The sequence below is a fragment of the Camellia sinensis genome, chromosome 13 (assembly GCF_055761805.1).
Source record: "Camellia sinensis isolate YWXY chromosome 13, ASM5576180v1, whole genome shotgun sequence".
Lineage (NCBI taxonomy): Eukaryota > Viridiplantae > Streptophyta > Magnoliopsida > Ericales > Theaceae > Camellia > Camellia sinensis.
In genome coordinates, this window is record NC_138973.1 from 13,950,187 (window position 1) to 13,962,903 (window position 12,717).

General features: G+C 33.5%; 2 protein-coding genes across 4 annotated transcripts; both read right to left on the reverse strand.

Moving 5' to 3' along the window:
- Positions 1 to 547: 547 nt before the first annotated feature.
- LOC114315907 (cytochrome c oxidase subunit 5b-2, mitochondrial) lies at positions 548 to 6,117 on the reverse strand. 3 transcript variants are annotated; one of them, XM_028262543.2, is made up of 6 exons: positions 5,808 to 6,117; positions 4,830 to 4,918; positions 4,663 to 4,713; positions 3,022 to 3,088; positions 2,811 to 2,890; positions 548 to 2,585 (listed from the first exon to the last, which is right to left on the reverse strand). In XM_028262543.2, exons 1-6 carry the CDS (start codon positions 6,082 to 6,084, stop codon positions 2,535 to 2,537), a joined length of 615 nt encoding a protein of 204 aa, XP_028118344.2. In that variant the 5' UTR covers positions 6,085 to 6,117; the 3' UTR covers positions 548 to 2,534. The 3 variants fall into 3 exon arrangements, with proteins under 3 accessions (XP_028118344.2, XP_082757637.1, XP_082757638.1); XM_082901511.1 differs by having other exon boundaries at positions 4,830 to 4,935; positions 5,808 to 6,082; XM_082901512.1 differs by having other exon boundaries at positions 4,830 to 4,904; positions 5,808 to 6,080.
- On the reverse strand, positions 779 to 1,702 carry LOC145805217 (uncharacterized). Its single transcript, XM_082900288.1, has one exon. It carries the CDS (start codon positions 1,700 to 1,702, stop codon positions 779 to 781), a length of 924 nt encoding a protein of 307 aa, XP_082756414.1.
- Positions 6,118 to 12,717: the final 6,600 nt, after the last annotated feature.

A 12,717-nucleotide genomic window follows, 5' to 3' on the forward strand; every position in this document is an offset into this window, starting at 1 on the left:
CAAGATTGGCTTAATCTGTCAAAGGAGTAGCATCCGTTTGTAGTAGTAATTAAACTTTAATAAGCAACATACATCATGCACCATGTAGGAAAAAAAAAAAAAAAAAAAGGCTTATCAATCTTTATTTTATTTTATTTTGACAGTGTCAAAGTGAGATATAATTTCTGCTTACAATTTATGAAATAAAAATAATTTAAATAAGTTGATTATTGAGAAACTGAAAGAGAGCTGTTTTTAATTTTAAACTTTCTAATTATCAGCTTTCAATTTACGTAGAACTCTGACAGGACGCAATAAAACTACTTTAATGCTTCGTTAAGGCCGGCCCTTATTTGAGAATTCTTTCAATATCTGATAAAACAAAAATTTATTTAACTGCTGATTATATCCGGTGCCCATTTCACATTGATGATAACACATGCCCCAAGTACAAAAACTCCAATTCATGTTACTTAGGAAATGTCACAACCACTTTAGTCCACATTTTCTTTCACATACAACATACAAAACAAGTCAAAAGAAAAAAAAAAAAAAAAAAGTCTTCAAGTGCATAGCAATTACCTCAATTCATCATCTGCATAATCATAATGCACATTACCAGTAGCTTTATTTCTATTAATAAATACAAAAAAAGAAAGGGGGAAAAAAAACAAAAGAAAGAAAAGAAGAAGAAGGATTGTCACTGCAAAAACATTGACAGATTCAAAACTACAAATTAAACAATAGTACAATAATTGAAAATCATAATGATCAATAGCAGTCAAAGCCAAACTCTATATTAGTGCCATTCCAGAAACATGGGCTTCCCATCACCATAAGTATCCAAGTCAGCCTCCATCATCTTCTTCATCAGCAAACCAGCCTTCTCTCGCGCTCTTGCTGATCCCCTCACAGAAAGATCAGCCAACACGGATGTAAACTCTGGCAGCCTCAGAGCATCCCTGACGCACCCTTCGCTTTCATCAAACAATCGAAGAAGTATCTCTGCCGCACCCTCCTTGCTCAACATGCACCTCCCTTTCAACACGTCCATCATGGAACTCACAATCTGGTCCATCTTCCTCAGAGCACTCAGTCCTTCATCGAACCTAGTAAGTAATCCGAGGATGGCCAGAGAAGTTCCGGCCAGGTCCTTGCCGTCGGTGCTCTCCACCACCTGCATCAGCACTTGAACAGCCTCTGACCGAACAGCACACGTGCAGTTCCCGTGGAATTGCACGAGCTCAGCCAGGGAGCTGAGCAGGTGGTGGGCAGCAGGGCCCCGAGGCCTTGACACAGCCTTGACAAGCGCCTCGACGGTGCCTGCCACACCGAACCGGGCCTTGTTCTTGTCGAGCATTGCTAGGCTGCAAATTAAGGAAGCGGCGAGTTTGCTTGATTCGGGGGAGGCTGGGAAGAGGATCACGGAGTTGAGTTGAGTGATTGTTTCCATGTCTGCAAGTGTCTGTTTTAAGTTAGGGTTTAGAGAGAGATTGAAGAGGATGGAGAGAGAGAGATTCTGTGTGCTGGGGGAGGAGGACTTGGAGAGGAGGAGGAAGGTGGAGATGGCGCCATCAGTTTGTGCAAGGAGGTTGCGGTTGGGGGGGCTGACTTTGGTGATGGAAGATAGGGTTTGGAGAGCTTTTTGTTGAATTTCAGGGGAAGAAGATTCAGCTTCAGAGAGAGACTGGAAAATGGTGTCGCGGACACAAAAGGCAGTCATGGTTTTCCACTGATGATGCCAAACGGTTTTCAGTGAAATCATTGCTGTCTTCCACCATTTAAATGATTGCACAAGCTTGGAATAAGACTTAGATGGTTCCAATGTTTTTTTGCATTGAAATGAACTTCAACTAAACTCCGGGTTGTCTGTTTCCCCCTTACCAGCTGTGTAGTTTGTATTCACCCAAAAGCTGTGTAGTTTGGTTACGATACCATCAAAGTTGAGTTAGAATGCATCAGTATTGTATTTGATAGAATGGGATGATAAGAAGTAAGCAAATATAGAAAGCAGCAAAAACACTTGTTTGACCAAATGGTTCTCAAAAACTGCTTCACGAAAAATTTTCTCAAAACAACCAGCTTTTCAAAAAAAATACCAAAGAGTTGTTTCTTACTTTAAAAAACCGCTTTCACACAAAAAATGCAACCATAGGTATTTCAAGCTTTTGTTGTATTTGTAGTAGAAAACACAAACAAAAATCGAACAGAAAAACGAAGGTATTCTGTACATGAAGGATGGAAATCATACAGAACGTATTTTTGTATATTGATTTCGAGAAAAAAAAATCTAATGTAGCCATCATTTTTTCAAGATGAATTGTAGACGGCTAAAAGAATCAAATGTATGTGTAGGCCCTGAAACCAAAAATATACCGATCCAAACATAGTCAGACACAATAGATGCAAAATCAATGATCCATAAAAAACAAACAAAAAGGTGAAAGTGATTGAAGCTACGCCTCATAAAGAACTCTTTTCTCATCATCTAACAAATATTTTTATTACGGTGGTTGAGAGAATAGCAAGCGGTACACCCTCCCATGCAAGCAAGATCAGTGATGATCATGACTGTCAGGAGATTCCCCCGGGCCAACCACTTCAAGCTGTAAAACATCAAATAACAAGTTAAAAGAGATTCAACTGAATCAAAATATATCTGCTTTGAAATGTTACAGAAATTGGACCAAAAACAATGTCATAGAGATGAACAGCCATTCCATGTGTGAGAAAGACAAAAACAAAAAAGGAAGACATTGAAAAACTAGAAGCGTAAAGGTGACTGCTTTGGGCTCCCTTGAAGGAATAGGGACCATCAACAAATTGCTTACCATGAAATATTGATAACATACTGGACATTCATGAGGTTTGCCTTTCTCCAGCCAAAACCAAACAACATCATGCTCATCTTCTGTAAATTTAAATAATTTACAAGAAGGTTAGTTACTGACAGTAAAACAAAAGTAAAATAAAGGGATTTGGTTTTGTGTAACTATGAAGAAATTAGCCTTAAAAATAATATAAGCAAAGACCCTGGCTTACCTCCCTCGCCACCAGGGCATCCAACTATTCTTTTGTTATAAACCGATTGGACAATAGCAGGTGCTTCCTACAAGAAGTATAGGAGAATATTATATAAGTAATCAACCATGCACCTTATATCAATAAATTACGATCACAGTTCATCAATCTGCCCTCCATAACTGAACTTATTAATGGTGTTGCATGAATAATATATTTGCAAATTGATTACAAAATTTCACCTAGATTGTTACCAACCACGTACAAATTGTATGCATTGGGTGACCTGTGTGGCCCAGACAAAAGCAAAAATAAAAATTCAATCTCCATTTTTCATTTTTCATTTTTCATTTTTCATTTTTTTCAAATTTCAAATTCCACTTTCCACTGCCCACAACAAGAATACTACCATTGGCATGGTTACAGATTTTCATCCACTACAAATGGCACTAGAAGCCTTCCAAAATGTGAAAACACACAAGAAGACAAGGTGTCCAACATCCAATGTGAAAACACACAAATGGCATGTTTGTATTCTTTGCATCGTCTTGATGCTTTCTAATAAAGTTCTATTATTTATCACACAAAAAAAAAAAAAAAAAAAAATCCTTGAAACAAAAAGAATTTTGACAACGGGGTGGGTGACACACCAACAAAATAGCATGTATGCATTGGATTGCATTGAAGAAGAAAAAAAGGTCATGGGTCCCGTTAATCAAAGGTGTTGGGAGCAGTAAAACTGGAGATAGACTTATCAATTGATATTATCAGCACAAAGTAGTTGCTGTCATACTCAAACATGCATTCTCAAACTTGTCAACCCAAGCTTTTATCATTACACCAGGCAATGCTCCTTATGCATTGGAATGCATACCTGCATAAGTAGGTCAACAATGCTACTATAAAGGAATGCACTCCAAAATACTTCTTTTGTTCTTGTACCGAGGCTTAACTCATAAAGGCTTTACCAGTCTCAAGACCCCCTTTCTCAAGTTGATATAAGCAAAGTGCAGATATAAAAACGGAAATTCAAATTCTCGTAAAACAAAAGGGCAGAGTGACAAACAAGGAATAGTGAACAACTAAGAACATAGACATCCAGCAATAAAAATTTTGAAATATCAAATGGGGTTTGTAAAAATATCAAAAATCCAAGTATGAACCCAAAAACAAAAAAGGAAGAAACAGAGAGCACATTGAAATACAGCGAAGGAATACTATTCCCTCATCATAATTATTGTCAACCACACAACAAATTTCATTTGCAGGGGAATTTGTGAAAATAACTATAAAAGGGGTGTTACTTGAGGATCTTAAATGAAAGAAAAATCACATCGCCCTTTAATTTGAGCGGTGATTCATGAGAATCTATAGAAAAGATAGGCAACACTCACCGGCAAAGTTAAAACTGACACTACTTATGCAATATGACATGCACAATATTTCACGTTAGTGTAATTCATATGCAATATGTTAAAAACAATATATATATATATATATATATATGAATTACTAAGCCAACCATACAAGCAATGTTATAAAGCATTATACTAATTTATAGTAAATTAACCAAAATAAAGCAGAACTCACTGGGTACAAATGAAAGCACAATCAAAGTAAAGCAGAAATCACAGTACACAGCAAAGTTCCAATAATTCAAACCTTGGTGCCAAAAGGTCCAACTGGATAATTCATCTCCAGAACATTCCTTCCCTAAATGAAAGAATTAGATTAAATTCAGATTCAATTCTCTCTCAAACTATCAAATGTATATGGTATTACACATACGTATCAAACACATGAATTGAACTGAATAAACAATAGAAAACCTCGAGTTCGGCCTCAAGTTCTTCACGCTCATGACCTGTAGCAATTGGCATAACATCTGCAACTCTCTTCTTCCCCTTCAGAATAATATCTGCCATCCATCAACAACTAAATGATTTTTCGAATCAATAAGAGCATCTCCAATCCTTACTCTTCTTTTTTCATCAAATTCAAGTGAAATCTTGGTTAGAAACTTAATTTGATAGGAGTACTCCAATCTTTATTATTTTTCTCTTTTTTTTTCATCAAATCTTTTTGAAAAATTCCAAACTTATCCTAAAATCAGCTTTAACCATTTTTAATAAAAGAAAACTATCTCCAATCCTTACTCTTTTTATAATTTCATCAAATTTAAGTTAAAAAAAATGACTGGTAAAGGATTAGTTAATCCTTAATTTGGTGAAAAATTTGTCTCTCAGCTTCACCTTTTTGATGAAAAAGTGCTCAAAAATCATCTCCAATCCTTTTATCAAATGTTCATCGAATCAGGGGAGTCATTTTTTTCATCAGGTTGAAAACTCATCAAACCCTGCATCAAATTTGAATCTTATGAAAATTTAAAAACATGAAACATTGGAGATGATTATTTTTTCCCCCCTCGAATTTGATGAAAAGTGAAATTTGGAATAAGAGAGGAATTTTTAAAAAGATTTTGATGAACATTTGATTAAAAGATTGGAGTAGTTCATATCAAATCAAGTTTTTTACTCAAATTTGGAAATCAAAATAGATGAAAAAATTGGTGAAGGGCTGGAGATGGTCTAATTGTAGCACACACTTTTAGCCACTTCTTCATCAAATTTGAATATGATAAAAAAATTTGATGAAGCATTGGAGATGCTCTTCTTAGAACTAACCAAATGTATGTATGCCTACATGCCCAAATGCATACTTATATATATATACAACACAATTAGATGAGTTTGAAGAAAATGCAAGGTCTAGAGAGAGAGAGAGAGAGAGAGAGAGAGACGGATTACCAGAGTCAGAGGAGGAGCGGTGAGAGAAGACAGTCGTAGGGGTTTGTTGAAAAGGCGAGGAGTGAGGAGGGGGCGGCGAAGCGGAGGTGAGGGATCGAGTGGATGCGGAAACGGCGGCGGATCGGTGGAGACGACGCCATGGAGCTAGGGCTCGGAGCTGAATCGAGGCTCTCTTCCACATTGTTCCTCTCTCTCTCTCTCTCTCTCTCTCTATATATATATATGTATATATATATCTTCTTCTGCTGCTACAACTGTGAGAGAGATCAATATGCATCTGTCCCGTTGCGTTTGTGGGATTTACATGATCTGTTTTGGAGGAGAGGGGTAGTTTTGGTTTTTCATATAACATATGTGAGACTCGGGTCGGATCTTCTAATCCACCCCACCGCCAAATTTATTTGGAAATTGGAAAGGAACAAGCAATTCCAAAAGAATTCCGATTTTATTTACACACTTAAAATAATAAAAGAAAAATTATTGATTTCAAATAATAGGCTATTTTAAGCCTATTACAATATATATATATATATATATAATGGAGGATGGGTAGAACTAACATAAGCATTTGGAGAGGTTTTTCATTTATGTTTTGTGATTGTATTAACCTTTTTATAATAGTTGTCTAAATATTCAAAGAAAGGAATTTACATTCTATATTCAATCATAAAATCATACCATTTTCTAGTAAGTTTAGATTGTTGAGTAGAATCATATTTAGCACGATAAGCATGTCTTTTAGTCCTATTTTCTTTAGATTTAAATTCAGCATGTAATTTATCAAAATCAGGAGCAAAAGATTTACTAATTATCATTAATTGAGGATTGATTGGAGGTATTACTTCGAAATCAGTTTGAGTGGGAGAATTATTTGATTCAGTATCTTCTTCAGGTAAATGTGTGTGAGTAGAGTAAACAAGTTTACTAATTTGAGAAGTGGTAGGGTTATCAATGCCTTTTAATTTACTATGGAAGGGTTGACCAAGATTAATTTGACTATTTTTTCGGAATAAAAGAGTATTAAATATTTCATCTTCAGTTTCAATATCAGTACGTATACTAGAAGTACTATGTCTTAAAGATTGACTACGATTAAATTTAATACGGATTGAACCGTCAGTAAATTGTTGAATATCTTGAATATCTTGACTAGTGAATTGTTGTTGATTATGTTTGTAATTTTCATTGACCGTAATCCATTGATCAAGGAGAGTAATATCTTTCCATTCCATCATTTGAGGGATATTGATATTAGTATCATTGTTACTAGTTTGAATCCCGTTTGGGGACTTACCTTTTTAGCCAAAAAGTCAAAAAGTTACCCTTTTAGCCAAAAAGCCAACAACTCATACCAAAAAGTCAAAGATTCTCTTTTCTCTCTACTTTTTACACATCTTTTCGTAATTAGCCAAAAAGTCATTCCAAACATATAAGTTTTTTTTACCTACTTTTTTAGCCAAATAGCCAAAAAGTTACTAAATTAGCATGTTCCCAAACGAGGTCTCAGTAATGTTTTATCCTTAGGACTTTTATGTAAAGCTTGAACATTTAAATTGGTTTTAATACATTTATAATGTACACGATAAATTAAAGCAATATTATAAGTTTTTTCTTTCATATTACTAAATGAACTATTTAATTGAATATTTAAAGTTAATGCATCTAATATGCATGGATCTCTAAGACTGAGTGTGAAATTAGGAAAACAATTAAAATGAATAGGTCCTTTGTGAAGACCAGTTTCCACCATACCCATTAAACTATCATTATAATCAATAAAACGAGCATCTCTTAAACATAATAAAGCAGAAACATTTTTACCTTGTGGAGTTAATGGTTTGATTCCAACTTGAATTAATCCTAAATGAATAAAATTGTGACCAGTTTTTAAATGACGTTTAATAGTGTTAGCATCAAATAAGTGGCAGGTTTCTCTAGACTTTTCTAAAGCATAAACTTATTCTAATGTTTTAACATGCAGATTAACATTAAAAGCAGATTGTAAAAACGTAATTTTATAAATCTCTTTAACTGATAATTTTGGTATATTCCAACTTAAATCTAGTTTATTATTTTGTATTTCTAATTCTTCTTCATTAATTGCTAATCCTTGATTAGGTATTGAGGGCAAAGTTGTTGACCTAGAACTGACTGAAGAGTTACTTCTAAATAATCGACTCATTTTTCTTTAATTAAACTGTTTCACAAGAATCTTAATACATTGTCTAAATTTATCATGTTTTCACATACTAGGCTTTCACACATACCAATTTCGGAGGACCGCTAAAATCCAACACTGCCTAACCAAAGGACTGACCAAGGACAGGGACGAAAATTGGGTGGCTAGTAACAAAGTGGAAAACACAGATATAATTTTGACAGATTAAGATGACTGTAAACAGATTAATAGACAGAAAATAGAGTTGACTCAACAGAAGTAGCAAAGCAGTAAGCAAGAGATAGCAACATAACTTGGCTCTGATACCAAAAGGGATCGGAAACAGGAAGTAACACTAAAATAATAATAATAAACAGAAAACAGTAAACAGTTTAACAATAACTTCAAATAAACATTAATAAAACTTACAATTGTTTACTGGAATGAAGCAAGCAGTTTTTCAAAATACATAATTTGTAAACTGAAAACAATTTTATAAAATTACAGAGAAAGCTATTTTCTTGAGGAAGGAATGCTCGCAATTTTTCTAACTCTGTCTTATTCTTGACTGAAGATGCCCTTTTATAATCAAAAGAGACCACTGTTAGCCTTGTGAGTGAATAGTCTTGACTTGAAAGGAGCATCAGAAGCACATGGGAGTTGCCTGCTGCTTTCGCTGAGTGACTAAAGCTTTTACTGTGCTGAATTTGTCGATGGGATGAATCATGAATCATGATGAATAGTAATATTGACTTTTTGATGAATAGTGAACAGTAAAGTTGATTTTTTTGCTATTCATAGCTTGGAGGCATGTGAGAGGGAATCAATATAGATATATATATTAGCAGCTTTTCTCAAAAGACGAGTATTGATTGAAGCTGATAATTATAGCTATATAGAATCCAATGACTGAATTAAGCATATGGGTCCTGAGCATCTTGGAACTTGGGTCCATATATATGGATTTTGAGTAGTTGAACCTTTGAAAGAGTTTGAACTGTCTGAACCATCTTCTGAACTGCTGTTATCCGAGTTTGACTTGGCTTGGGCCATAAGGAGACGAGCCATTTGGAGGAGCTCATCTTTAGATGACTTGGACTTGGGCTTAACCTTTGATTTAGACTTATCCTTTGACTTGGGCTGGTCAGTACTGGGCTTTGCTGATTTGGAATTAATCTTTGAATTGGATGACTTGGGCTTGGAAGAACTGGATGATTGGCTTTCAAGATTGACTGGAGGAAGTTGGCTTCCTTGTGTTAATGGAACAGTTGGGTTCTGCAGAGCTTTAATCATGGCAGGTGTAGGGGCATGAATGTTGATTGGGAATTCAGTTTGAACAATTTCAACAATTTGTGGAATCTTGAAATTATCCCACTATTTAACCATATGTTGCCGGTAAAAAACATCATCAGAAATACCATATTGCCATTTGAATATCCAAGAGATTTTGTATTTGGATATAAAAATAAGTAATTGAGGAAATTTCCTTTTTCTAGGGAGTGAATGAGAAAATAGTGGAAAAATAGTTGACTTGATCCATAATGACTGATAGGAAGATTTCTGAAATGGCGCCATACTGAGTCCACCATCGCAGAAACCAAGTAGGTAATTCAGATTTGAACTTTTGATCAAATTGAAGAAACCAAGAGTGACTGTTTGACTCATTTTGATACAAGAGAACTTTGAACCAAGTATCAATGTAATCATAGTAATTGTATTGAATTGAATGACCAAGCAGATCTCGTAGTTGATAAGGAGAACCCTAATCAACCAAAGAAACAAAGTTGTGAATATAAAGTGAATGGTACACAATTTTACTTGTGTAAGTGTGATCATAAATGGCTTTAATCACAATTGACTGATGGTTGAACAAGATGTCTTTGTAGAAAGTAATTATTTTTTCTGGATGGAGAGGAATAAAATGCCATCCAGGAGGAAAATAGGATTTAACCAGATCATGAACAGTATGACTCTTTGGGTGACTAGGTTCTTTGAAAAAAAGATTAGTAGTGGTGGATTTAACATAATCAGATTGGGCTGATTTAATACGATTAGGAGGGTATGGAGTAACTGCTTGACTAGATGAAGCAAAAGGATCAGTAGTCAAAGCAGATGTATAATTAGGTTTAGGAATGTTACCAAGAATTTGGTAACGGTTAACCAATTCAGCAGGATAGTATTTCGTTACTAACTCTATGGGAGGCGGAACAAAAGGTTGACTAGTAGGGACCAAGGCTTTGGAAGGAGGCTGTGGACGAGACATCTGTGAAATAGAGGAGATAAATTAGCATCCACTGAGGATATCTAATTGATCAGTATGTTCATGTAAACAATTAATATAATGAGAAAGTTGTTGTTTCTGAGCTTTAATCCGATGAAATTGTATGTACTGGGCTCTTTTAGTAGGTAAATGGGTTGATTTGAGAAAGGCAAGGCGACGAACAGTATGTTTGACTAAGGTTTTATAGTGTTTAATCTGGTGTTTATGGTAAGGAATAGAGGGAATGGGCATGATGTAACTCACTATCCACCCTGTAAAAATTCTCGGGTAAGAAAATCAGGAATAGAATTTTGACAACCAGGTATATATTCAATTTCAAAATTAAAAATACTTAAAATAGATTGCCAACGAGCAAAAATTTGCTTACTAGCAAGATTTTGAACATCTTTTTCTAAAACATATTTAGCAGATTTGCAATCAACACGAAGTAAAAATTTTTGATTTAAAATATCATCTTGAAATTTACTAATACATAAAACAGTAGATAAAACATCTTGTTTAATAGTACTATAATTCTTTTGTGCTTTATTCCAGATACCAGAATGATAACGAACAATTTGTTCATATGACTAAGGAGTAATTTTCTAGAGAAGGATGTCACCATAACCAATATCAGAGGCATCAATTTGAATAATTTTGAATGAATTTTCAGTAGGAATACCAAGACAAGGAAGAGACTTGACATATTGTTTAACCTGTTTAACAATAGCAGTATGAGTAGAAGACTAAGGAGAAGGATTGTCTTTTAACCGATCAAACATAAGTTGACAAGTTTTCTTAAGGTCTTTGTAAAATTCAATGATTCTAAAAAACGTTGTAGTTGAGTTTTATCTAAGATTTCATCAGGAAATTTAGACGCATATTCAATGGAACGACTAATAGGTAAAATAGTATTCTGGTGAATATCATAACCTAAAAATCTGACTTTGGTTTAAAACAATTTAATCTTAGGAGCAGAAATGACTAGACCATGACTCTTAATGGTATAAAAGAATGCAGTAAGATGTTTCCAGTGTTCACTAACTGATTTTGAAAAAATAAGAATATCATCTATATCAACTATGGAGAAATGACTAAATGGATTGAAAATATCATTCATTATATTTTGAAATTCACTAAGAGCATTTTTTAACCCAAATTGCATGACATTCCATTCATAGTGACCAAAAGGCATAGTAAAAGCAGTTTTATATCTATCTTTAGGATGAATTTGCATTTGCCAAAAACCACTTTTTAAATCAAATTTACTAAAAATAGCAGCTTGACTAAGTCTTTTAATCAAATCTTTTTTATTAGGAATAGGATATCGAATCCATTCTAAAACTTTATTTAATGGTTTATAATTAATGACTAAGTGACGGACACCTCGTTCTAATTCAGCATATTTATTCACATAAAAAGCAGGACATGACTAAAGTGATTTACTTGGACTAATTATTCTATTTTTTAATAGTTCATTGATTTTTTTTTTTTTACACATTTCAAGTAATTCATAATTCATTTGAATAGGTCTAGATTTAGTAGGAATTTGACTTTCATGAAAATTCTTAATATATGGTACTGTGATTACATGTTTTTCTTATGCAAAAATGCAGTAGGTAAAGTAGAACAAACAGTAGTTTCTAATTTTAATTTAAATTCATTAATTTGAGAAATAATAACGGGATTAGTTAATTATTGATCAATTCGTTTGTAATTAATTTCTTCTTCAAGATATCTTAAATGACGAGTTAATCAATTAATCGTTTAAGAAATAGAACAATCTTTTAATTGATTTAATTCTAATATTTCAAGAAGAGATAAGAATTTAAAAGTAACAGGTTGACCTAAAACATAAGTAGTTATTCCTTCACTAGAGGTGGTAAATGGGTATAGTAAAAATATAAATGGTGTTCCTAAAATAGCTTTATCAGTCATGTTTTTAACCAAAACAAATGAAGTTTTAAAGCAAACATTATTTTGACATATATGAACTTTAGGTATTTTATATTTAATATGCATTTTACTACCATTAGCAGAAGTTAATTTTTCACGACATTTTTCATAATATTTAGTAGGGAGTAATCATTCTTGAATACAATTAAGATCGGCACCAATATCAATTAAAGCGATAACATCTAATTCAAAATTATTAACAACTATTTTAATTTTAGAATACCATTTTTGAATATGGATTTTATTAAGGAGATTTAATCTATTATCTTCATGATTATGAGATTGAGATTGATGTGATCGATTATCTAATAAAAGATTATCAGGGTTAGTAGGTTTATCAGATTCATGTTCAGATTCATTAGGAGAAACATTATTGGTTTGAAAATTATCTAAATTTTTATCAAGTTTTAATGCAATAATTTCATCTTCTAAATGTTGATCTTTATTTTGTAAATCTTTAATGGTTTGTTTAATCCAATTAATTTCTTGTTGTAAATCTTATAAGGTAACTTCTTTGTGTTTATTTTTAAATCTTT

What these genes read in the sequence shown, in the direction of transcription:
- LOC114315907 (XM_028262543.2), bottom strand. Translation starts at nt 6,084, where the DNA reads ATGCATATTGATCTCTCTCACAGTTGTAGCAGCAGAAGAAGATATATA. An exon ending in CCGCTCCTCCTCTGACTCTG is followed by an intron (nt 4,919 to 5,807) that starts GTAATCCGTCTC and finishes GATGGATGGCAG; the next exon opens with ATATTATTCTGAAGGGGAAG. An exon ending in TTGGACCTTTTGGCACCAAG is followed by an intron (nt 3,089 to 4,662) that starts GTTTGAATTATT and finishes TACTTCTTGTAG; the next exon opens with GAAGCACCTGCTATTGTCCA.
- LOC145805217 (XM_082900288.1), bottom strand. Translation starts at nt 1,702, where the DNA reads ATGACTGCCTTTTGTGTCCGCGACACCATTTTCCAGTCTCTCTCTGAA.